This window comes from Notechis scutatus, chromosome 2 (genome assembly GCF_049901735.1).
Source record: "Notechis scutatus isolate UNSWTSFEM ecotype Mainland chromosome 2, rNotScu1.2, whole genome shotgun sequence".
NCBI classification, from domain to species: domain Eukaryota; kingdom Metazoa; phylum Chordata; class Lepidosauria; order Squamata; family Elapidae; genus Notechis; species Notechis scutatus.
Genome location: NC_142010.1, coordinates 67,524,693 through 67,549,100, shown reverse-complemented (window position 1 = coordinate 67,549,100; position 24,408 = coordinate 67,524,693). Strand labels below are relative to the sequence as shown.

The 24,408-nt window shown below is 38.4% G+C and overlaps 1 protein-coding gene across 8 annotated transcripts in view; it reads left to right on the top strand.

The window, feature by feature from the left end:
* The window catches only part of SEMA3F (semaphorin 3F), a 148,433-nt gene that overhangs the window by 90,859 nt on the left and 33,166 nt on the right, over window positions 1-24,408 (top strand). For 6 of the 8 annotated variants that reach the window (XM_087954991.1, XM_087954989.1, XM_087954988.1 and 3 more), the window contains 6 exons: window positions 6,153-6,313; window positions 7,658-7,720; window positions 11,587-11,706; window positions 15,112-15,201; window positions 20,301-20,394; window positions 23,041-23,160. In XM_087954991.1, coding sequence (XP_087811117.1) covers window positions 6,153-6,313; window positions 7,658-7,720; window positions 11,587-11,706; window positions 15,112-15,201; window positions 20,301-20,394; window positions 23,041-23,160 — 648 coding nt within the window. The remainder of the gene's footprint in view (window positions 1-6,152; window positions 6,314-7,657; window positions 7,721-11,586; window positions 11,707-15,111; window positions 15,202-20,300; window positions 20,395-23,040; window positions 23,161-24,408) is intronic. The other 2 variants (XM_026673300.2, XM_087954993.1) reach the window with 1 other exon arrangement.

Here is a 24,408-nt window from a genome sequence, read left to right as displayed (position 1 = left end):
GCTTTGGTAGAAAGCAATGATTATAAGGGCTGACGGAGCATTTCCCAGTGTTTCTCTTGCTTTCAAAGGAAGTTTGGCAGTTCAGTCAAGTGGCAGAAACAACATCATACAATGCAGGAGGTGTGAGGATGGCTGATCTCACCCAAGAAGAGCAAACTCGTTAAGCTAACAAAAGCCGAGCTTTATCTATTGAATAAACCTGTTTAGAGAATTCAAGGCCATTTTGGAAACAATGTTGAAAGCCACTGGGCTAATCTGGTTTTTTGTTTGCCCTTTCTATAGCCAGTCTTTGGTCCATGACGGAATCTTAGTTCCCTCTCATGGCAGCTAAGCTTCTTTTCTCTGCCTCTTAGGTGGATTTCTGACACAGGCTTTTTCTGAAAGCAAATTCAGAGGTGCTTCAGGATTTCTCTTTTGCCCCTCTCTTTTGTGGAGGAGCATAAATAAGAGACAAAGCCAGCCATAGTCCTGTATTCCAAATATCCACAACCTGTCCTGGTTCCTTCTCTCTGTGTCTTTTTTTTTTTTTTTGATAGACAAGAGCTTTGAATTGTCCTTCCTTCGGTATTGGGGAGGGAAGGACTTAGCCATTGCATCTTATTTTCTTGCTGTCAACGGATGAAATATTTACTTTATTTAGATGCCTTGATTATCACAGCATATTGGACAGCCGCTGCTATCCTTGAGCATCTACCCATTTGCAGTGCATTCTGTTCTTAACCTGAAGTTGCCATCTTTTGCCTTGAAATTCTGGTGGCTTGGGCAGGCTATGGAATTGGGATAGTTAAATCATTGGACCTGTGTTCCTAAGTAGGTCGAAAGTTGAAGTTTGACAATAAACACTTCTGATGACTATTCCTTGGAGAGACAGTTTGGTGTGATGGTGAAGCTGCTGGCCTAGATTGTAAATTCTAGGCGTTCCTTGGCAAGAAAGCAACTTTGGTGATTTTGGGATCTCTCTCCCTCCCTCCCCATTTCACAAGGTTATGAGGAAAATACCATGTGGGAGTATTAAGTAGGTTTATAGCTTTTCAAGGTGAGATAAAAATGTAATAATAATAATTTTGCTTTAATGATAAGTAAAAAAAAAACAGGTGATTCTCTTTTATCTTATCATTTTAAAAACACCTTCAGAGGGTGAAAGTCGACTGCCTTTTGGAGATGTGTTTATGACAAAAAGCAACAACGATTCCTATGACCTTTTAAGGTTTAAGCCATTATTTATAATCTCATGTTTTCCTCAGCAGATTCTATACTAGAGGCATTTTGCTGTGAGGCATTCTGATGCTAACATTGCTGTTTAATAAAATTGCTACTAAGTGGACCCACCAGTATGAACATCAAATAGTGTCTACTTTGTTAAAATGGGAGTGTGAAATACACCCACCAATATAGTGTTCTAAATCCAAGGAAACGTGCAAAAGGACATATGCATTTTGCAGCCTATTGCATTCCACTCATGCTCTTTCTCTCTCTTTTTGCACCTATTAATTCTAGCCTTCCCTCATGTCAATGAAACAGTGCAGATAAAGAATTAATATTTCAACTGTTCACATCTGCATAACATTGTTATTGCACAGTGGGAAATAGCCGAAGAAGAAAAAAATAGCACAATTTTGACCTTGCAAACTTCTTTCTTTTAGATCATTTTTTTAAAAGAATTAACTTTTTGCTGATACTTATTGTGCTAGATGAATAACTTGTTTATTTTCATAATTTGTTTGGTCCTCTTGTTTCTTTCTCCTCTTAACAATAAAGTGAGACATGATGATTCCCTCACCTAGCCTGTCATCGAAGGTGGCAGGGAAGACCCAGCTGTTTTCTCCGTGAAGTCAGACCCTGACTCCATTCCCACCAGTACCAGAAATAATCCTGCAATACTTTCCCCTGGTAGTGCCTAGTTCTCAAATTTACTCTAAAAAGCTGCCATAAAAGCAACTTATGAAGAAATTGAATGTTGGAGGAAAAGTGTCAGAACAGGTTAGAGTTTGCATTGGGTGTTTTATGAGTAGGGGTGACATCATAGTGAGAGCACAAAATCCTCTGTGTGAATTTATCTCAAGGTGCCTCCCCCATATCACCACACACATATCCAGAAGCATAATTGTCTTAACTTCCCATCATAAGAACCATTTGTATGGACTAGGAATTGTACATTCTGAGGAATAACATTACTACTTGGATCTATCATATATTTGGGGCGTCTTCCTGGAGACTATTGAACAATGAACTTTAGGAAACAATTTTTCTACCGTATTTGCATATTTATTGCTTTAAATGGTTTATATTGAGTTGCTATATTTTCATTTGAATATGCTATACCTGCAAATAAAAAAACTCCAGCATATTGATTGATCCATTCTTCTATTGCTGGCTCATTTTACCTCATAACTGGCTACTTGACATCATATTCAGATTTCTTGACTTCATACTTTATGCTTTACTTCATGAAAAAAAATAACTATTCTCTTCCTCTCTCCACCCAGCAGCAATCTGAAAATTCATCAAGTTTTTTTTCTGAATCCCAAGGGTTTCACTCACATAGATATAAGAAATATATCTTTCCTTAACGAATCTCCCGGTTTGAAGCTTTCCTGTCTGAAATAAAGTACTGGTTTCAGGTTGCAGAAACAGCATTTTTTTCTTTACTGGTTACCCAAGAGTTACCAGCTGGCACTAGGTAATAAGGCAAGGCTCACTTTTCAATAAATATTTTATGAATTGTTTATTGGAGTACTAATTGTTATAGTTCTGGAATTTGTTTTAGTTCTAGAACTAAATACTCTCACAATTCTCTAACATTAAACCCCACTTTTGGATAACTTCTACTGAAGCAGCAAAATTTGGCAGGAAGCAGAGAATAATATTTTTGCTGCCATTGTTAAACAGTATAAGGGAGGAATTGTTGCTATTTAGCACAAATTACCCAAATATCAGATTATAGATCCATTACTATCTTTTGCTTCTTCTTAAAGTGGAGAGTTGAGGCTGCCTTTTTATTTCTCTTCCTCCTCCTTCTCGTTCTTTAACCAAAGGCTCTGGATATTACTTTTGTTTAGAAAGAAGTTTGGACTGAGCATATTAGAGAAATGCAGCACTAGATTAGTTTAACTTTGGAGGACTCAAAGCTGTAGGATGTGTGGGCAGGACTGTAGCACACTCTCAAAGTTGTGCATTTGGAATGTAATTATCAAGTGTCTCCACACTTTTGGCAATAATTTCTGTAAATGTGACATAATAAATTGCACTGAATTGTAAACAAATCTCTAACAGCAAGTAGCAATATGGGGAAAGATGGAATGGACATTCTCAGTTATCTGAATGTAAGATAACGGATTGCTTTATTAATCTTTTTGGTGTGTTCATTCATCACACGAAAATGGTCAACCTCTTATTATCTCTGGATATGTTGCAATAATAAAGAAGATGTTTAAAGTCTTTCTGATCAGCCTCATTTTTACCTGCTTTTTCCTTCTGGTTTATATCATTGACTGGTCTTCTGGATGCTGTCCTGGGATTTTGACAATTGGAAGCTTCATTGGCTTCATTGGCAGTAATTATCCAAATTGTGTTGCTAATCACAGAAAGGTAGGACAGCTTCAATGTAAGCCAGTGTTTCTCAACCATAGTGACTCTTAGTGAATCCCTGACTACCTTCCCATCAAAGTGGTACCTCTATTTATCTACTCGCATTTGCATACTTTCAAATTGCTAGGTTGGTGAGCATTAGGGCAAGGATGGGAGCTCTCCCTACAGCATAGCACTCAGATCTGAAACCCAGCAGAAAAGTCCAGCGTCTTAACCACTGAGCTGCTATGCCACACTAGATCAAATAATAATTGCCATGAAAACATGGGATGAGTTTTAACAGATAAGCTAAATAATTGAGGTGGGACTGCAACGCCCCCGGTCATCCCACAAATAGGTGGAAGAATTAACAACTAACATGTCTGGAAGTCTGCTGGCTTTTGCAGTTTCTACAGGCCCTTGATGATAATACAATAATAGTTGAGGAAACAAACTATTCAAGAATCCTCAAAGCAGAAGTGAGAACAGAATTCTGAATAAGTGTTGGCTCCAATTCTCCTTCTTAAAAGAATACGTGTCCAAATTAAGAACAGTGTCTCTGCCTAGGACACTGCACTGACAAGAGGTTCACTGTGGGAAACCGGCATAGTCTTGTGCCCCCTTCCACACTGAACAGCACACTTACACAAACAAAGGACCTGTGTAGGCTCAGTGCCCGGCTATGTAATTAATTCACTGGCAGTTTTGGCAAACAGCTTCCTCAAAGCTTAAATTAATTATTTGTTGTTTTTAAAAGGTAATTATATTGACATATTGTACAGAGGTGTAAGGACCATTCAGTAGCAATTATCAACCACTTTGCAGCAGCTAAAGCTGCCCTCTTTGCTCTCTGATAAGTTGGAAGGCCAATTTCCATGGAGATTTATTTCCAGGAAAGATCTCCTTTGGGTGAAATGATGACCCCTCCCTGTATTGATTTGCTTACCTTTATATTCCTCCAGGTTAAAATTCAGTGTCAGTACATTGCAAAAGGAACTGTTGCTAATTATCAGTGGGCTTTTATTTGAAGTTGTCAGGAAGAGTAACGTGTGAGTGGAATCAAGGTGTGAAGTTAATCTCAGGCATGGGGTCTCCTTCTTGGAGTTAATCTGTATAGACTCTGTCAATGTAGGATATTTTTACAGCAACACCTAAAATTCATTTACAAACATGTAAATCTGATTTGATAATACATATGGATAAACTGTGACACTATTCTGTTCCCAAGCTGAATTAAATAGGGAGATTTACAGAAAAAGAAAATAATTTATTCACACACAGCACATTCCCAAACCTTCCCTAATCTTCTTTTCTATAGAAAACCTATCCAATGCTGACATTCCTGCTCTATAGGTGCAGTTAATTTAAGTTTCTTCCATTAAACTTGAGATCCATTTCTATATGTAGATATTTAAAGAGAATTGGAAGATGATCATTAATCCAAATAGGTCAGAGAAAAGAGATTGGAACAGAGTTTCAGAATAAAAATGAGATGGCCCATGGCAAATAAATACATAGTTAACATCACTAAGAAGTTAAAGACTAAAGAAACAACAACAGATTAGGAAGGTAGGTCAGACAAACAAAAGGCTAATTCCAAGAAAAAAAATCAGAAAAAGGAGTAGGACTTAGAGTTTAAAAGCATGTCACTTAGATTAGGTGTAAGGTATTTAGGAGTCTCCAGCATCAGTCATTATTGATCATGCTACCTAAGGCTGCTAGCAATTTTAGTTAGCAATTTTTGGAATTGCTAACTAAAATTTTCTCACCCTTAGAGTAAATAAGAAAGCCCACGCTTTGTAAAACTAGTTCTTATAATTGGTGCTAAACCACATATCATTTTCCCTTTCAGAAAATGTATTTCTATAAAAATAGCCGACCGACCTTACCTCCCAGAATGGCTGGATCAGCATAGTCCAAAAGAAAAAATTGAACTGGTTCTTGATGTAGAGATTTTTGCACACAGTTACATGGCAAACCTTGGACAATCTCAGTATGCCTGATTTGCAAGGAAGCCAGAACTGGAAAAACCCTTTTCATATAACTAACATGCTAGGAAGTGAAATCCCATTTTTCAAATGCTCAATATTCCAAATTTGACACTTATTGAAAAGAATACAATGAATATCCAATATGAAGCTGTGTTGTTTCATTGTATGTACACTGAACAAGTTTGATTCTCATATTTTAAACAATTGAATATTATTCTTTAATTTGCAGAACATTTTAGAGAAATACTTTTTTATTTATTTTTCTCATATGTATCATAGATGTTCTTGGGCCTCACAGGTTGACAATCTAGTAGAAAATAATAAGAGTTAAATGCAGTGGAAACTCTCAGTTTTCAATAATTCAAGCTAAATCTGGTTTGATGGGATCGTATGAGATAAACTATGTTTACACATAGCATTGCTGCAAGATGAGTGTTTGTTTTAATAATTTGGTAATGTCTATACACACATGTATGTTGCTATATTTAAGAGTTAAACATTTTACTGAGTTTGGGGAGCATTCCCAGAGGTTTTCTGGAATCAGGATAGAAGAAGACAATTAATATAGGCCTTTCCTTGTATTTGTTCCCGTAGAGCTCAAGGCCACTGGAACTGCACGCTTCTTCAATTTCCTTCTCAACTCAACAGACTACCGAATCTTGCTAAAGGATGAAGATCATGACCGAATGTATGTGGGGAGCAAAGACTACATCCTCTCACTAGACCTTCATGATATCAATCGGGAGCCCTTGATTGTAAGAACATTTTTTTAAAAAATTCTCATCAGAAGTAGGCAGAGGGAAATTCTGCTTGATGGGAAACAAAATACTTCTGAATCTGTGCTGATTTTGCAGAAGATAGATATTGAAGCAGATGAGTCTCTCTGGAAAAATAAGTTGAAAATAGGATTGCTTTTTTAAAAACTTGATCTTTCCTACAGTTGATATAGTTTTTTCCTAGTTTTAATGCAATGAACAAAATATTAAACAATATTTGTCCAGAACGTTTAGATTTAGGTTTTGTTTTGCTTTTTGAGAGAGTATTTTGTCTCTTCAGAGTTTTTTTTCTTTTTTTCCTGTATCATTCAATATAAGATTAATCTACCAAATATAAAACAAAAGTATTAAACAAACACTTGACAGGCACCTCTTGTGCCACAGTGCCATTTAGTGCTTATTTATCTTTTTGTCTGCTTGCACACTTAAAGTCAAGAGTCCTTCAGGACCAGAGGAAAGCTCAACATGTAATCTGTAGGCTATTCGGTCAGAAGAGTTGCCTATGGAGGATCATTTTCCATTTTTAACTCAGGAAAGACCTGTGGATGGAGAGAAATAACATGTAGATCTATTCAGGAATACATAACTATTTATATTTGTGCCTTCAAGTCGGTGTTGATTCCTGGAGGCTGCCTGGAAAAGTCCCTGCAATTTTCTTGGCAAGATGTCAAAAGTGGTTTGCCATTGCCTGTTTCCTAGAGCAGAGAGAAAGTGACTGGGCCAACGTCACTTAGCTGGCTTTGTGCCAAAGGCAGGACTAGAGTTCACAGTTTATAGTCTGGTGCCTTAGCCACTAGACCAAAGTGTGTCTTCATAAAAATAGGTGACAAAATGGTGAAGCCTTAACCTTAAATGCGAGAAACATTGTTTATATCTGTGCATTTTAAACTGGGTTTCATAAATATTTTAAATATTTAAATGTTCTTCATTTCTAAACTATTATTTATGAATCTGTATAAGTTTAAAATCTGTATGTGTATATGTATGAACTTAACCTGTTGCTGTGATTCTAGAACAGCACAACAACCACATTGTACTTTGCACTCACTGATGAATAGGGTTTTTTTACAGTCAAAGGAATGGGGTAATTTTCAGATGTTCAAGAATATTCCTTCCCCCAAATAAAAAGGTACTGCCTTTAAGAAACGTATCTGGAACAAATAGCGAGGTGATGTGACTGTTGGCTTCTAAAATAATCACATTGAAAAACTCCAAGTGATTTCTAATGCAAAAGTTCCAATTCAATACATTGTCTGGTTTGGGACCAGGATTAAAATATGGGAAATCAGAGTTGTAACTGTGAGGTGTTGTTTCGCTTGGCAGATCCACTGGCCTGCATCACAGCAAAGGATAGATGAATGTGTCCTGTCAGGGAAGAACAATAATGTAAGTACTTCTGTTGTTATCCCCAAGCTCATTCAGGATGGTGAAGTCCTAATATTATGCAGGAAAGGTTGCTGGAGGTTCATCTTTCACCTATCTTTAAAATAGAAACCACCATAGGCCTAAAAGGGGTATTGCTCACACCTCCACAAAGATTTCAGGCGGACAAGAAAAATCAGCAAATACTGGCTGTGCTTTGCCACCTTTTCCTGCCTCATCCCACCTCCTGTTTACTCTCACCCTTTCAGCCATGAAGTCCAGATACTTTAAGTGACAGCTAATAATAGAATTCTGTTGACTGCTGTGTTTGCTAAAAGATGACCCCATTTTAGGTCATTTCTGCACTATTCCTGCAAGAGTTTTATGTTCATTTGGGTCTCAATATTTGTATCTTAAGATATACATAGATTTGTATCTTATGATTTATGCCTCATATTATAAACCATAAATCATGCTACAAGTTTGAATACAGGTGGTCCTCAACTTATTACCATAATTGAGCCCAAAATTTAACAACTGTGAGATGGCTGTTAAGTGAATTTTACCATCTTTCCTGCTACACTTGTTAAGTAAATCATGGCAGTGGTTAAGTTAATTAACACAATTGTTAAATGGACCTGGCTTCTCCATTGATTTTTGATTGTCAGAAGATCGCAAAAAAGTGATCACATGATCCCAGGACATTGCATCTGTCAAAAATATGCACCAGTTGCCACATGTCTGAATTTTGACCATGGGGTGCTGCAAAGGTTGTAAGTGTAAAAAACCGGTCCTAAGTCACTTTTTTCACTGTTGTAACTTCAAATGGTCACTCAATGAACTGTTTCAAGTTGAGGACTACCTGTAATTGTTCTCTACTGATTTGGTGAGGAAGAAGATAGGTAGTTTATATAAAAAATTTCAGACCTTGTCAACAACATCATGAACCCAAGATGTCAGGATTCCGGCACTTAACCCCATTTAAATCATGAGTCTCGAGCCAAACTTCCAAAACTTCAAAAGGATTTATTGGGAGTTAACATGTCCAGCACTGCCTGGGTGTAGCCGACTCTCTGAGACACATCATTCATTGTCACCCTTGACCCAGGTTTTCCCCCACCCTCTGGGTGTATCATAATTCATATTCTCCAATGGGACACATCCATAGCCAAGAGTCATCAATCATGCTCTCCAGTTAGAATTTTGCACGGCAGAAACTTTGGTCACCTAGTTACTATCTTTGAAAACATTTATGGAATGCACTTTCAGTTTGCAAGCTGCCGCACTGCTCTCCCTTCCCTTTCTGTTGGCAGCTCTAAAAAGACCATAGAGATATTTTATGGGTTGACACGAGAATTGACAGCAGTTGTACACCTGCATTTCCCCATATCTTTTATAAGAGGACAAAATAAGGGCTAAAAGGGGTGGTTTAGGTTTTTGATCCGAAGACAGCAGATCAGTGCAGAATGGAGGACAGCTTGTGGATTATGCAGCATGCAATCTTTGACTACCTGGGGCCAACAGACCTGCTAGGAATGTTGCCCATTTTGCTCAATACTAACTGATCAGAAAATTGGCAGGAAGAAATCTCTGGTGTTCAGCTGGTAATGACAGCAGCCTACAGTAGCATGAGTAGTGAGGAAGGAGAAGCCTATCTTACTCCAGCGACCTTGTTTACTGAAGGATATGTTGGGGTGTATGACATGCAAATGAATGTGACTAAAGCTCATGAGCCCCAACCTGGCAATTTCTCGAGTTTTTGTGCCTGAAAATGTTTTGGTTTTTTTTTTACTTCTGTGCATGGAACATAATCAGATGAAGAAGCTTTATCAGCATTAAATTGTAGGAACCAGGAAAATATGTTTCAGCCAGAACTAAGTTGCTTAGTAATAATGCATGCTAATTATTATTATTTGTTTGTCTTAGTAGAAGGAAGCAAGGTTAGAGGTTACCAAGCTGTTTCCTGCAAGGCCTAGCTGGCCTTTTGACCAACTGTCCTTGAACTCTGTCTTGTTGAGATCTCTCAGCTACTACTGTTTGGGGTTCAATTTCAGAGGAGCCAAATGCCCAGAGCAAAGGAAGCTGCATTTGCTTGCATATTTCCCTTCCTCTTGAACTTTATTACCCTTGGCTCCAGCTGAGATTCTCCAGACTGAGGCATAAGGCAAGGAGGAAACATGAGCTGTGAAGAGGAAATGGGACTCCATGCTCAGACACACTGCTTTATGTTTCAATCCTGGTCCTAGATCCAATTAATTAATAAGCTTAGGCCTTGCCCCATGCTGGGAATTCTCTGCTCATTCTCTGGTGTTCTCCATTGTCACTTACTAAATATTCAGTATAAGTTTCATTAGCCAAGGGGTTTCCAAGCCCTTCACACTGTTTAATGCGGCATTTTTCAACCTTGACAACTTTACAATGTATGCTCGTCAACTCCCAGAATCCCCTAGCTTGGTGGCTGGGGAATTCTAGGAGTTGAAGGTCATACATCTTAAAAGTTTCTGAGAATGAGAAATATCACTCTATCAGAGCCACTCCATTAAATAAGCCATCCTAGTCATCAGTTTCTCCTTCTGAATAAGGATAGAGAGAACTTCAGAAGGTTTCTGAATGGTCCTCACTATCTCGAAATACAGTGCCATTTAAGCTGTCAAAAAGCATCACATTTATCTCTGTGCAATTGCTAAAAAAGGAAGATTAAATAAGATGAAAAATTACCAACATGACATTATCTTCCTTACTTAGGCTTCACTGAATAATAATAATAATAATAATAATAATAATAATAATAATAATAATAATAATAATAATAATAATAATAATAATATCAATAACAACAACAACAAACAACAAGAACTTTCTTATTGTGCGCTGGCTGGGGAATTCTGGGAGTTTTTAAAATAATTTTTGTTGCATTTTAAATACTGACAGAAAAAAGAAAAAACCAAAAGAAACAAGATGCAAAATCATACGTAATAAAAAGACATATCAAGTGCTAAAAATGAGTATAATTATAATTATATAATGTAAACATTATACACTCCTTTTTAATACACTTATACACTATAGCTATCATTTGTGCTGACTGGGGATTTCTGAGAATTGAAATTCACACATCCTGAAGTTACCAAGGTTGAAAAATCACTGATTTAACAAGTGGGGAGCCAGACAAGCTTTACTGGGTTTCTTTTCCTTTCTCCCCAGAACCAATAAAATCAGAAAGTCTTCTTTTGGGTCCATGCTGAAGGATTTGCCTTTCATGCATTTGTATTCAGGTCATCTTCCATGTTTGAAAATAAGCAGGACCAGGAGTCTGGCATTTGCCATCCTGACACCGAGATAGTTCTCTGGAATTGTACGACTATTATTTTCTCAGACTTTAGAAAAATTGCCAAGGACAAGGAGGAAAGCTTTGACCTGCACCATTTATAGTCTGTTTCAGCTACAAATATGCTGTAGCACAAGACATGAAAAAAGGAATGTTGGCTCTGAAATGGGGAATAATTCAAAGTTCTTTAAAAGCGGGCGAGGGGGGGAGCACCATAAATAGGGCATGCAGAAAATTTGCTCTGCAGAAACATTCAAAATCTCATTGGAAGAAATGCTTCAAAATGTACATTTGCTGATTCTAAAGGGGCACCAGGCCTTATTTGCTCAGAAGTGCCACTTCAGTGACCGCTCAATGCACATAAGTACCTGTCCATAGGACTTGCTTGTTGCAATGCACAAGGAGCTTTCTTTAATAGTAAAGCCATTTCCTGCAGAAGACCTTGTACATCTGAATGTTCCACTGGGTTGTGATGAAGAAAGAATGCAGTTGCTCTCCTCCCCTTCTTGAAGTAGATGCGGTTTTGTAGGAGGCTTAAGTTAATGTTCCATTTGTCTTCTAGGGTGAGTGTGGGAACTTCATCCGACTTATCCAGCCCTGGAATCGAACACACTTGTATGTCTGTGGCACTGGCGCATATAATCCTGTCTGCACCTTTGTCAACCGGGGTCGCAAAGCACAGGTGAGGTGATGTCACAGTGTATGACTAGATCGGCATGCAGATTGGTAATAGGGAAGCATCTGGACGTGGCCTCAGGCTACACTAGAAGAGCAGAATCCAGCAGAATTACACTCCCATTGATCCTGGTCGGGGTAGCAAGCCATCAGAGGCTGGTTTCTGGCTTTAAGCACTGAGACCGAGCCTTTATTCATTTAGCCCCACGTTTAACCCCAAAGGTGTAAGATAATGTGCCCTAAGTTCTCCTCTAAGACTTGACACTGGCCTAAAGATGCTCGTTCATCCCCTGGATAAGTGAATATGTAAGCCTGAATCTTATCAGTTGTAGTCTCTATTGTCACAGTGTTACAGTGACTTGCATGGTGAAAAAAAGGAGACAAATATGTAGGATATGAGATAGGGATAAAGTAAAATACTAGCTGACATCATTCGTATTCTTGTTGCAATTTAGTATGTCCTCTTTAAAATAGAGGTATTGAACCATTCTCCCTACCTACTGAGCATTCACTTCTTAGAAAGAAAGTTCAAAGCTTTGTATGGCTTCCATACTTCATATAGCTGGAGATCAATTATTCACTAAAACCCTTTAAAAGGCTCCCCTGAGAATCTTACGAAGTGGAGCCCATTTATAAATCCAGCAACATTAACTCAGATATTGCTATTTAGAGTAGTGTTTTAGTACTCGTGACTGCTGATATACTATGAAATCAGACCTAGTGTGACATGTTTGGTATTTCTTTATCATTTCTTTTAATGAAAGCTTGCTGAAAGACATTTGGATTGCTGCACTGTTGTATTGCTTTACTTCAGGTTGGTGGAGCAAATTTCTCTGTTCAAGAAAGAATTGGAAATTGTCTTTGCTGCCCATTCCCGGGACTATATATACAACTGAATTGGAGATGGAGCAGTATAACTATGTAATACAGACTGCTTCCCATCCATATAGCATGAGACTGCCTCTCACAGTTTATATTTATATCAAACACTTATTTCATATTTTGGTTCTGTATCTCTTACCAGCATCATTTGATCTCCCCATTGCTGGGATCAGTGACTACAATGACAATAATGCTTTGCCCCATCTACTGTACCAGGCATCCTTCTATACACCTATGGATCTTTGGAACTAGTAAGTCTCAAGAGAGACCATGCCATAAAGGAGCACAATTCTTAATCAAATAATGAATCTTACATAAAAACAATGAAAAATCTCTCTCCTAGAGAATGATTTGGCTCTGTAAATCAGTGTTCATCATGTTGTTTATTCTATTTTAAGCTTGTTTTTGGTTGGCTCTGGGGAGTCCCTTAAAATCTGGAAAACACTTTCATATTTAATTTATCTTTATTTTTCCCCTTATGGTAAAACACTGCAAGTAGAATGAGATCCCTATTTTTAGGGGTCTCAAAAACATTTCCATGCTTAACCTGAGCATAACACTATCATAATTACAGGAAGTCTTCCTGGAAATGATTGAAGTGCCTGCTTAAGAAAATGTTTATAAATCCAGGACCAAGAATTACCTTTTTTGTTAGCTCAAAGGCAAGAGTCTTAAGCAGAGCTCAAGTCCATCCAAACAAATGGTTATACAGGCATTCTCCAGCCAATGCTAACATTTTTCCAAGCAAAATAGAGCAATCAGGGTTTCTATGCTAGGTTCAACCGCATAGTACATTTCCCAGAGGTTTGCTATAACAGATGCACAATCATGAATGTTTCCATTTGTACGTACTAGGAGATGTACATACCATTTGTGCGTACTAGGATATTCTTTCTCTATGCTTAAAGGATATGAGAGATTTCAAGCATTATGATGGTCCATGCACCTCTATTTTCTGTCTACTGATAATTGGGGTGAACCAGAGGACTGTTTTCATTTTTGCAATGATCCCAAGTATGAAACATGAGTGAATGAGGGAGAAGCATTTGTAAAAGTTTATGAATGCATAGCTACTTTAGAAATTAGATCTATGATGGAAGACACACTTCTTTTCAAAACTTCTTTTCCAATTCAGTATATATTTATGTCCCACCAGGAAGATGATTGCAGTATAAATTCCCCAGAAGGCAGGAATTGAGAAGAGCTGTGTTTCACAGGCTCTGTTATGAGGATGGAATTTTATCTTTTTGGAAAAGATAATATGAAACTCATTTAAAAAGGACCACAAAATTTGAAGAAAAAAATAGCAAAGTTTTAAAAGTGGTCTATAAACATCTGGTGGTTAATTAGGTAAATTATGTATTGGAATAAATCGTGTTGATCTGATTTAGTATCTGTGGTTTCTGAAATAGACGTCAAAGAAATAGAATAATAGAATATTGCAAGAAAGAAGAAAGATTGTAAGAAAATTAAATATACATTGACATTATTCTACTATTAATAGAACATTATCCAAGTTTCATTTCCCAGCAACCAGAGGTTTTGCTGTTGTTGACAAGTTTTCAATTAACAGATAAGTGACAACATCTTTGACATTAATGGGTCTGTATAATTTCCATCCAATGTGGACTGGTACATCTTTATCAATTTATGTAACATCAGCCTTAACTTTGCCATTTAGCATACCGGTAATAGTTTTTTTGAAGGGGAGTTGTCATTGTATTGTGTTTTGACTTACTGGTTTTAGATATCACTGATCCGTAAAAATGATATAAAGGAAAACTGCTTGTATAGCGATGGAAAATGTTTTCACCATTAAACTATCTTCTCATAATCAATTCCCTCAAGGGTTTTGCCTACTTTAATTTTAAAATAGACCTCACGACCATTTTCTGTCACATGTTTCTAATACCATATTGCTGCTATGACTTTCAGGTGTAGCTACATGATAAAAGAAATATGAGGTACCATTTTAAATATTGTTAATGCTTCAAAAAGGACCTTTCTTCCTAAGATCTAAACAAAAAGAAGAGCAATTATTGAAAAGAAAAGAAAATCTTTGCTTCATACTTTATTCTGTCTTTAACTACAGCTTACGTCTCTGTGCAAAAACCAAGTTAATGGCCCACCAGATCCTGATGATCTTATAGTTCTTATTCATTGATCATGTTCACTGGAAATTGTAATTCAGCAACATCTGGAGCCCCAGATGCTCATTAAAATGTTAAAGATATATTATGCAGCGAAATCATTTAGTCCTGCACTTCAACAATTTAGTTGAGATGCCTCAGATCTTCTCAGTGTTGACCCACCCAGGTATGATGTACTCCAGATAGCCCTGGATAATAGTTGACTACCCTACTTAGACCATAGAGAGGATATAACTATTTATGAAGACAACCTTGGTCTCAATATGTGTACGTGACAGAGATAGTGAAGCTTCTGCATGCTCTCTGGCCAGACCCTGCCATTCCTGCTTCTCTGGCAGATGATGCTGCCAGTGCTAACTCTCTGCTCCTCCTCTCCTCAGGCTTTTGAGCTGAACCAGTCCATCCAGCAGGGAGGACGGGGAAGTAGAGCAGTTGACTCCTCCCTCCACCCGTCTCCAGTGGAACGCAAGGTGGGAATTGCGCTCTGCCTGTCCTTCCCCAAGGACAAAATGGCTCCTTCCCTAGCATGCCCGAGCCTGGGCTCTCTAACCTTCATTTTCAACTGGCATGCACCTAACAGGCAATTAAGGGGCAGGGGGGAGGGCCACGTGTGGCCAGGATAGACACATGCCCCTCCAGCAATGAGCGCGCTTCCTGGACAGCTTCTCCTTGCGTCTCCTCTCTCAGACTAATTCTTCCTTCCCCGGGCTCACAACAGACTTGCGTCAAGAAATAAGCCTCTCAAAATGTTTGACCTTAGTATACAGGACAAGATGCTGTATCCATCCACTTGAAATGTAGACACATGAGATTTTTATTTCAAGCAAATGTTGAACTGAAGAGAGGCCGCCTCATAAGCTGCAAGTAGTTTGGAAGGATCAAAGTCATGCTGAAAATGGAGGCGGGGGTGACGGTGGGATGTGGATGGGATGTATTTCTCTATGTTGTATAAACACATGTTAACAGTATGAATAGAGAGGAAGATCCAAGGGGTTGGATGCTGTTTACGAGAGCATGTTTTAATTTGGGGGATCAGCCAGCTGGACGCGTACACAATTACAGATTCTAAATTTATTTTTTTTAGCTGTTGGAAAAGGAGGGAGGGAGGGAAGAGGGAAGGAAGGAAGGAAGCAAGGAAGTAAATTGTGTAGTCAATTTAGTCTGGGGTTTAGAATTACTGGCCATGAGATTTGTTTATTTATCAGATTTCTACACTGCCCATCTCACCTTCGTGATTCTGGGGGTTTACAACAATATAAACACATGAATAAAAGCACAGATTAAAAAACAGGGTTGAGGAGAAAGTTCACACTTACAAGTTAAAAAGTTAAAGAGATCCCTTTCCTAATATGTCTCTTCTTGGATTTAAGTGTGATACAAATCCTTTGTGCTTTTTACATTTGGCAACAGATTTCTACATTGAGTTCAAGGTGACGCACCTAAAATGTTCGTGGTGAATATGCAGGGCTGCACAATAACCTTTCTAAAGCCAGACAGATTCTTTTAGGCATAATATCAAACTGTTGCATGACTAAATCATTCTACAACAAAATCCAGATTTTCAAACATTTCTCCAAACAGGTTAATTTCAAGTGTTGATGTTATTTTGTAACATCTTAGTTCACAAAGTCTTATGGTGAATTTAAAGAACGCATTTTAAACAAAAATTGTCTGACTTATTTAGCAGGCTTGCTGAAGGCATCAAATGTAGTTCTTTTAAGTGAGCAGATTCGTTTTCTTTAGATATTCATATTCCACCTTTCAACAAGTGACTTCTATTATTAAAATAGACAAAATACATAGAAAATTGATAGTGTTCAGACAGCTAGAAAAAGTGTTTACACACACATGGGTGAACACATACACATCAGTGTGTGTGTGTGTGTGTGTGTGTGTGTGTGTGTGTGTGTATACACATGCACATCTATATATGTGTATATAAATCTATCTATCTATCTATCTATCTATCTATCTATCTATCTATCTATCTATCTATCTATACATACATACATACATACATACATACATACATACATACATAAACATACATATACACATACATAGACATATATATCTTTTACAGAAAATAGGTGAGATAAATAGTCCTCAAAAGGAGTCTCCCTGAAAAAAAATATTCTGCCATTAGAAAAGGGCAGCTAGAAAAGGGAGGCCTCCTTCTGGAAGAATGCAATATCATATATGTGGCAAGGTGATCCTTCCACTGTCCTTGTCCCAAGCGAAAAATGATCCCTGGACTTTCTCCCAAAGCCCTGCTATTATTCAAAAGCTCTGTCTGTGTGAATTTCTGAGAATATTTCGATGTGTCTGGGCTTTATCTAGGCTAACATTACTTGGCATTTGGAGCCCAAATGAGACTATATGCTCTCCAGTTCCTTATAGGCATAGTCACATCTATTTCTTTCACCTTGTTCATTCATCCCAACAAACATCTTTTATGTGCTTTACACTGACTCAGCCCATTTTTAATAAAAATTGCTGACTTTAGCAATTGTTCAGGAAAAGTTGGCCCACAGTTTATTTTGCTTAGACAGATCCCTCTTTAAGATGGCATTTATATGAAACCCTAGTGGTATGAATATTGTCAAAAGGAGGAGCCCACTGATAATATTTTAACCATATAACTCACATTCCCCCTCATGCTCTCTTTATCTTTGGATGCAAAGCTGTTAAACAATTATGATTTCCATTTGGGGAGTTGACAATAAAGACTCCAAGAAGCACCTATTATTATCTTTGTCAGCATTATTTATTAATAACCACAGTTCTTGAATAATATCTCTACAATGCCTGGTTATCTGCCTACATTTGAGCTTTTGACTATAAAATACAGAAAAACATGTTATCAATCAACAATGTTCAATCTATGGCCACATGTGGTCTTGGGCAGCTAGTAATGCAGCTCCACAAGAGAATTAAAAATATTGTTAATGAAGTTTTTTATTTATATAGATTAACTATATTGTATATTTTATATGCAGCCCAATATCATTCCTCTTCACTCTGTGTGGCCCAGGCAAGCCAAAAGGTTGGACAACTGTGTTGTAAACTATAAAAAACACGTTGCACACCATATTTTACATGGCTAATAAAAGTCCAGTTGTGCCTCTTAACTGACTTTGAATTTACTTTTGTTTTGAAATGGCTTTGTTAATATTTCTGATAAAATTTATTTTAACATTTCAATATGGATTTCCCCTAAAGAGATTCATAGTATAAAACAGCGATGTCCCTGTCATATTTATTTCAAGATGGATCAAATAAACAGAGGGAATTAAAAGTTACTGTATTTTTTGCTGTATAAGACGCACTTTTCCCCCTCAAAAGTGGGTGGAAATGTCTGTGCGTCTTATACAGCGAATGTTGCTGAAGCCCCGCCCACCCTCCAGCCCCCCACCCTTTGGCCTCTGCCTCCCAGCAATTTGCCTCCTTGCAGCAAACAGCAAACAGCATGGTCAGCTTCAGCACAGCCTGATTTAGCATGAACAGCTGATTGTCGGTTGGATCTGCCTCCCTGAATACCGACAATCAGCTGTTCCAGTCTGCTGGGATCACCATCGCCTATCACCGCATCCCCATTTTCAGCTTCCACGTGCCCCATTTTTGGCCTCCATGCACCCTGTTCTTGGCCTCCATGCGCCCCATTTTCAGCCTCCATGTGCCCTGTTTTCAGCCTCCTTGCATCCCATGGGACACTCAGAGGCTGAAAAACGGGGCGCCCAGAGGCGGGGATAGGCAGTGGCGATCCCTGCGATCACTGGGAGGAGGCAAATTGCTGAGAGGCAGATTTTTTTTCTTGTTTTCCTCCCCCAAAGCTAGGTGCGTCTTATAGTTCGAAGCATCTTATAGTCTGAAAAATACGGTATATTAAGTTTTATGCCAAGTGTGTCTATCAATCGGTCAAAACACAAAATGCTTCTGAACGTTTATACAGTATTTGCTTTTTTATTTCCTGATACAGTAAAGCAATGATTTCCTAACAATTTATTAACAAAACCTAGACTGCTGTTTTTCAAAAAAAATGAATTCTGCCACCCTGGTTAGGAAGGACATCTGCATGGCTCTTTATGCATCTACAGACTTTTCCAACAACTCTTTAACAAGAGCAGAAGTGACTCCCAACATACCATATCAGAGAGAGAGAGTAATTAATGTCATTTATTTTAAAACTTTTAGCATGACATCTCATGCCTGGATCTTATCAACCCAATTCATGTTTGTCTGCTCTTGAGTATCTTCAGAGAAAAATGTGATAGATTTGCTATTACGTGTTCTTTCATATAGCTTGTTACAAGTCAACTAATGGTTATCTGAAGGTCCCTGAAGTATTTAGTGGAGAGAGATGATTCTTGCTGTATTCAAATTTGTCTCAGTTTAATATCTCCTGATTACATCTCAGCACCAATTCAGATACTGTCATAAACAATGTGTTACGGAATTATTTAAACAGTCCCATATGTGGATGGATGTCATTTAAGAATTATTTGGGAGTAACTAAACACTTTCCTCAAATATCTGCATGCACAGTGCAGTTATTTCTCTCCACTGAATGCTTACAAGCAATGAAAAATTCTGCATGCCTGCCAATGGTCTGAAAAATATGATATAGCAGGTCAATATTACAAGGGGGAAAATGGGCTTCCTCGAAGAAGTTCCTTCTCTTTGCTTTGAATGTGATTTATGATGATTCCATGACTTGGCGAGCTCAAGAAGTAATATTTTGCATGCAATGCCTTGTAACGTAACAGAATGCAGGAAAACTTGGCAGAAAATAGCATTTCAATATTAACTGTTCCTTTTTCCTATCACAAACAGATTTATTTTGTCCAAAAAAATGTTATTTTGGCAACTCAAATGTAAAACAGATACTTGGGGGACTTGATTAATATTTCCAAAATAAACTGGTTGGGAGAGCTAGGATCTGGCTGAAATACTGATCAGAACTGTAGCACATGAACAGCACTGCACTTGCTGGAATAAACTTAGAGCATCTAAGAAAACATTCCCAATTGGCCATTTAAAACATGCATTAAGAACAGCGCCTGCTGTAAGTTCTCTGCTGCCATTGGACCTTCTGGCCCAATGTTGATGGAACAATCAAAATGTGGACTATGCTTTACAATGGATCTCACTGATGGGAGGGGAGCTGTCTTTTATGGGGTGAACCATTTGTTTAAGCTTAAAACATGGTTTGGAGGTTTTCTCCATTCTCAAACAAACGTGGCATTTAAAAAGGACACTATGGCATGGTGGTGGTGTGGAAGTGTCTGCTCTGTATGATGAACTGATGTAGTCCCCACTGATCTACCCTAGAATCAGCTTTCATGAATGGTTCAAGGCCACTTTGAGGGGGCAGACACATTCTGGGCCAAAATTGCCTAAATTCAAGTGTTTGTAATTGTATTGCATGAATATTCTTACCCCCAAACAAGATAACTTTGCATTCTATAATTCATATATGTGTACCTTATATCTGAGGTGGTTGGAGATATCCAGAATAAAGGTGTGTGATAACACAGGTGGTATATCCATCTCTTGCCTTCTATTCCAGGATTATATATTCTACTTAGAGCCAGAGAAGTTGGAGTCAGGCAAAGGGAAATGCTCATATGATCCGAAGGTGGACACAGTATCAACATTAATAAGTGAGTTTCTTGGCTGTATAATATTCGGTCTTTCTAGTGAGTAATATATTAGTCAACAGAACTTTTCAATGAATACTCTGGTACCTCCTTGCATCTGAAGGAGCCACAAAATTCTAGATCTTTTTAAAAGCACCCAAAAAGTTGGTAGTAAGATATTTTTAAACTCAATGAGTTCCTGAGAATTCTTACAAAGAAATGGAGTGATAAGCTATGTAGATTATGCTCGTTCATTTTTGCTTATTAAAGAAGCAAAATATAGGTTCTCCTATTGACCTATAACACTGAATTAATTCTTATTTATTTATTCAACCTATATGCCACCCATCTCATCTGGAGGTGACTCTAGGTGGCTTACAATCATTAAATTGTAATGATTTAATGTGGAATTTTATAGATAGTTAGCAGAATTAGTAGAGCTATCAACTATTATTCTGTCACAATTCAAAGCATTAGAAACAGTCAAGACAGCAAATAAAAATGAAAGAAAAGAACTAATAATTAAAATGAACAAGGCTTAAAAGTTCATTTTAAAGGTGAGTATGAGCAAACTTTGTAAAAGTAACAAAGACTTTAGGCCCTTCAACATTGCAGGAACTATATGCCCAAGAGATCACCACTGGATGTGGTTAAGTTCCCAGAGAATTCATCAAGCATTGAGATAAATAGTATTATGATTTAATAACTGTATATGCTGCTGATCTCACGGCACATGGGAGATGTTTTGTTAAATATTTGGGTCCCAAACAATATAGGGCTTTAAAGACATCAGGATGCTGAATCCTTTTTAATTCCACTGATCATGAAGAGTTGCCATAATTTATTTTTGCAGTTTTAACCTTCTTGCTTCATCTTTCGATAATCAACCAAGTGTGTGTTTGGCCATATGAAAGAGAAGGGGAGGAACATTGGTTTTTATCCTCCATTGCCTCATGCAGACTTTTCTGCTTTATGCACCTGCAGGTCAATTCCAAGCATGGACCTTCTCTGAACTTTGGCTAAGCAGTGTCTCCCTTTCCCTTTCCTGTCTTCTCTCTATCTCTTATGGGGGAACTCCAGCTCCACAGATCTTTTCCTTAGGAAGAGAGCTGGAGTTACATAAGCTCACAGCAGGGAGATCATTAGGGGTGGTATCGTTGTCCTGCCTACCCCACATTAACTACTGGTACAACAGCTGCACTGTATTTCCCTCCCCCTCCCCTCAGTTCCAGGACTGGCCAGAGTTTTTGCTTCCCACAAATCTCCCAGCCCCTTGATGTGGCTTGCCAGCCTCTGATTTTGTCCAGACACCAGTATCCATTTACAGGACAAGCCCTAAAGTTTAAAATTAATTTGGCAGCAGCTGGGAGCCCCCAGTTTGGGAAAAGCAAGAATTGTGCCCCTGTGCCAGTGCATCAGGGCCTGATGAGCAACCTTGCTAAGACCATTTATTAAGTCCTCTGTTACAAGCTTTGGAACAGTAGCATCAGCAGAAAAGACCCATATTCCATACACACATGCTTCCCTTGCGTGTTTGCTTAACAAAACTGCCAGCTAAAAAATATGTTTGCTTTTTGCCCCAACAGTGTTTTAAGTCTTTAAGTGGAGGTGAGGGATTAGTAGAACAAGACCTACAGTACACACCCTGGGCTTCTTCTTGCCTTTAGTTTCCTAGCCCTCTTTATAATTTGGCAGAAACTAAGAGCTTGGCCTTGGACTCATTAATGAAATATTTAAAAGACTTCTAAGTTTGAATTAAACTTATCTTCTGAATATAGGGATTCGGTGGGGTTATCTTTGCAGGCAGCTTGGGACAGGGCATGGGAATTAGGGAAAAGTAAGGAAATCTCTGTCCTTCACTCTTCCTCTTTCCCATATCATTCTGCACAGTATTACTCCCTTTTGAGATATGGGCCACACAGTCCCTTCTACTACTAGCTGCATGTACAGCATTTAAAATTTAGGTTGCCTATTGAAGCACTAACCTAAGCAGCAGGTCTTGTGACTAAAGGCAAAACTGTTACAGGGGAAATATGTTGATAATATCCCCATTCCGCACACTTCAGCATTGTGGTCCCATTCAGGAAAAATAACTTTTGGATTCAGTTTCTTCTTCTCTTGACTTTATGTTAAACACCAAAGTCATCATTAAAAGTTCCTGTTCCTGTTTTCTAAGGTGGACCAGGGAATAATCTCCCTAAACATGTTTCCCTTCCCAATATTCAATTCATGTTTAGGTTGCCACCCACAATTTTTGTGTAGGGGGGGGGGGAGGCCAGGGGAAGCTCCTTTCTAATCTTCTTCTGCTCTTTTCATAGAATAATATATAAAAAAATGCAGACAGTGTTCTCTTCTGTTTGTAGACATTCTGGGTTCCTTTGTTATCTTTCATTCAGCAAATCAGTGGAATGAGTAAATGGGCTTCCCAGCCGAATAGAGTATCCTTGCTTTGTTCCTAGCATAGGAAAGAGGGTCATTTATCATCGTATAGTTTAACTTTTCCAGCCCTAATACCCTCAACACGAAAGTTGTATTGGGCAACTTTTTCCAGGACACTCTGCCAAAATGTCAATACAGTAATGAGAAGAAATCAATATGGCATCCCTTAGAACAGAACAATTGTGTTCTCTTCCTCCTCCTCCTCCCCCTATTTTTGACCCTTGCTCACAGATGAAGACCTCTATGCTGGTGTCTACATTGACTTCATGGGCACAGATGCAGCCATCTTCCGCACTTTGGGCAAGCAGACCGCCATGAGAACTGACCAGTACAACTCTCGTTGGCTCAATGGTAAGTGAGGGGCATAACACAACAGAGTTTGTGAGGGAGGAAATGGTGTTCGACAACTGAGTCCAGTGTACAGGCCACACTCTGGGGTGAAACTGATTTCTTGAAAATGTTTTTTCTGCCTGAGGAGCAGCAGAAACATTGTCTGTGCAGAATACATTCACTTTCTTTTGATTGTCCTCTATTCCTTTAAAGAAAGAAATACCACTTGGCACAACGATACACTAATTTGCTATCGTTATGCTTGTGGGAGCATCCAGCAATCTCCTTCCTTATTTTTAAATCCCCTCTGCCAATGCACAATGTGGTATATGACTCTCCAGACCTGATTTCTTCAAAGTCTATGGTATCGTACCAAGTCATATCAACTTTCTACGATTGGTTTCTTTTATTTATCCATATATACAGCCTGCTCCTAACTCAGTTACGAATCTTCATTAAGCTCACTGGGTCCAATCTCCCTTCTTGGTGCCCTGTGGGTCTTTTTTGTTATACTTCCATTCCCACGACACTCTACATATCCTTCTGCTATACCCTCTTTCATGTGATAGACACGTTTCTTTTTCAATCTTCACAATACATTGATTCCTTCTTTCTGTTCTATTATCCTTTGCTCATGCTGTCTATCTAGGTCCAAGAAAATGGGATAGAGTTCTTTCATATATTTTTTTTCATGCTTGTAGCATGCACAGATCTGAAATGCCTCATGGGCGGGTGGTTCAAAAAACACAGTGCTTGGGGAATATATATTTGTTTATCTGATGTTGCTCAATGCCAAACAACTCTGGATGGCTTATATTTTAAAAGCAAAAGCAATAAAATATTTTAAAAACCCAAATGATAGAGGTCTAGAAGAAAATAAAATCAACACAAAACAATTGAAAGAGGTTCCCAAGGCCTGGGAGAACAGCAAAGGCTCCTGCCTGTTTTGGAACATCATTAGAGTGGGAGCCATATGGATCTCTAGGGGGATACAGTTGTAGAGGACAGGTCCAAATAGTTGAACAAATAGAGTAAACCTTGAGGGTGTCTACTCTGCACAAACTTACCAGATGTGCAGAAACAAGGGGAGATAGATCTCAAAGATCCAGGCTTCATAGATGATAATCAGTCCCTGGAATTCACCAGGAAGCCCAGAGGCAAACAAGCCAGCTTGTGGAGCAGCAGTGTTACATGGGCAGCAGTGTTACATACCACACCACATCCGTCACTGCCTAGGCTGCTGCATTCTGGATCAGCTGTAGCCTCTGG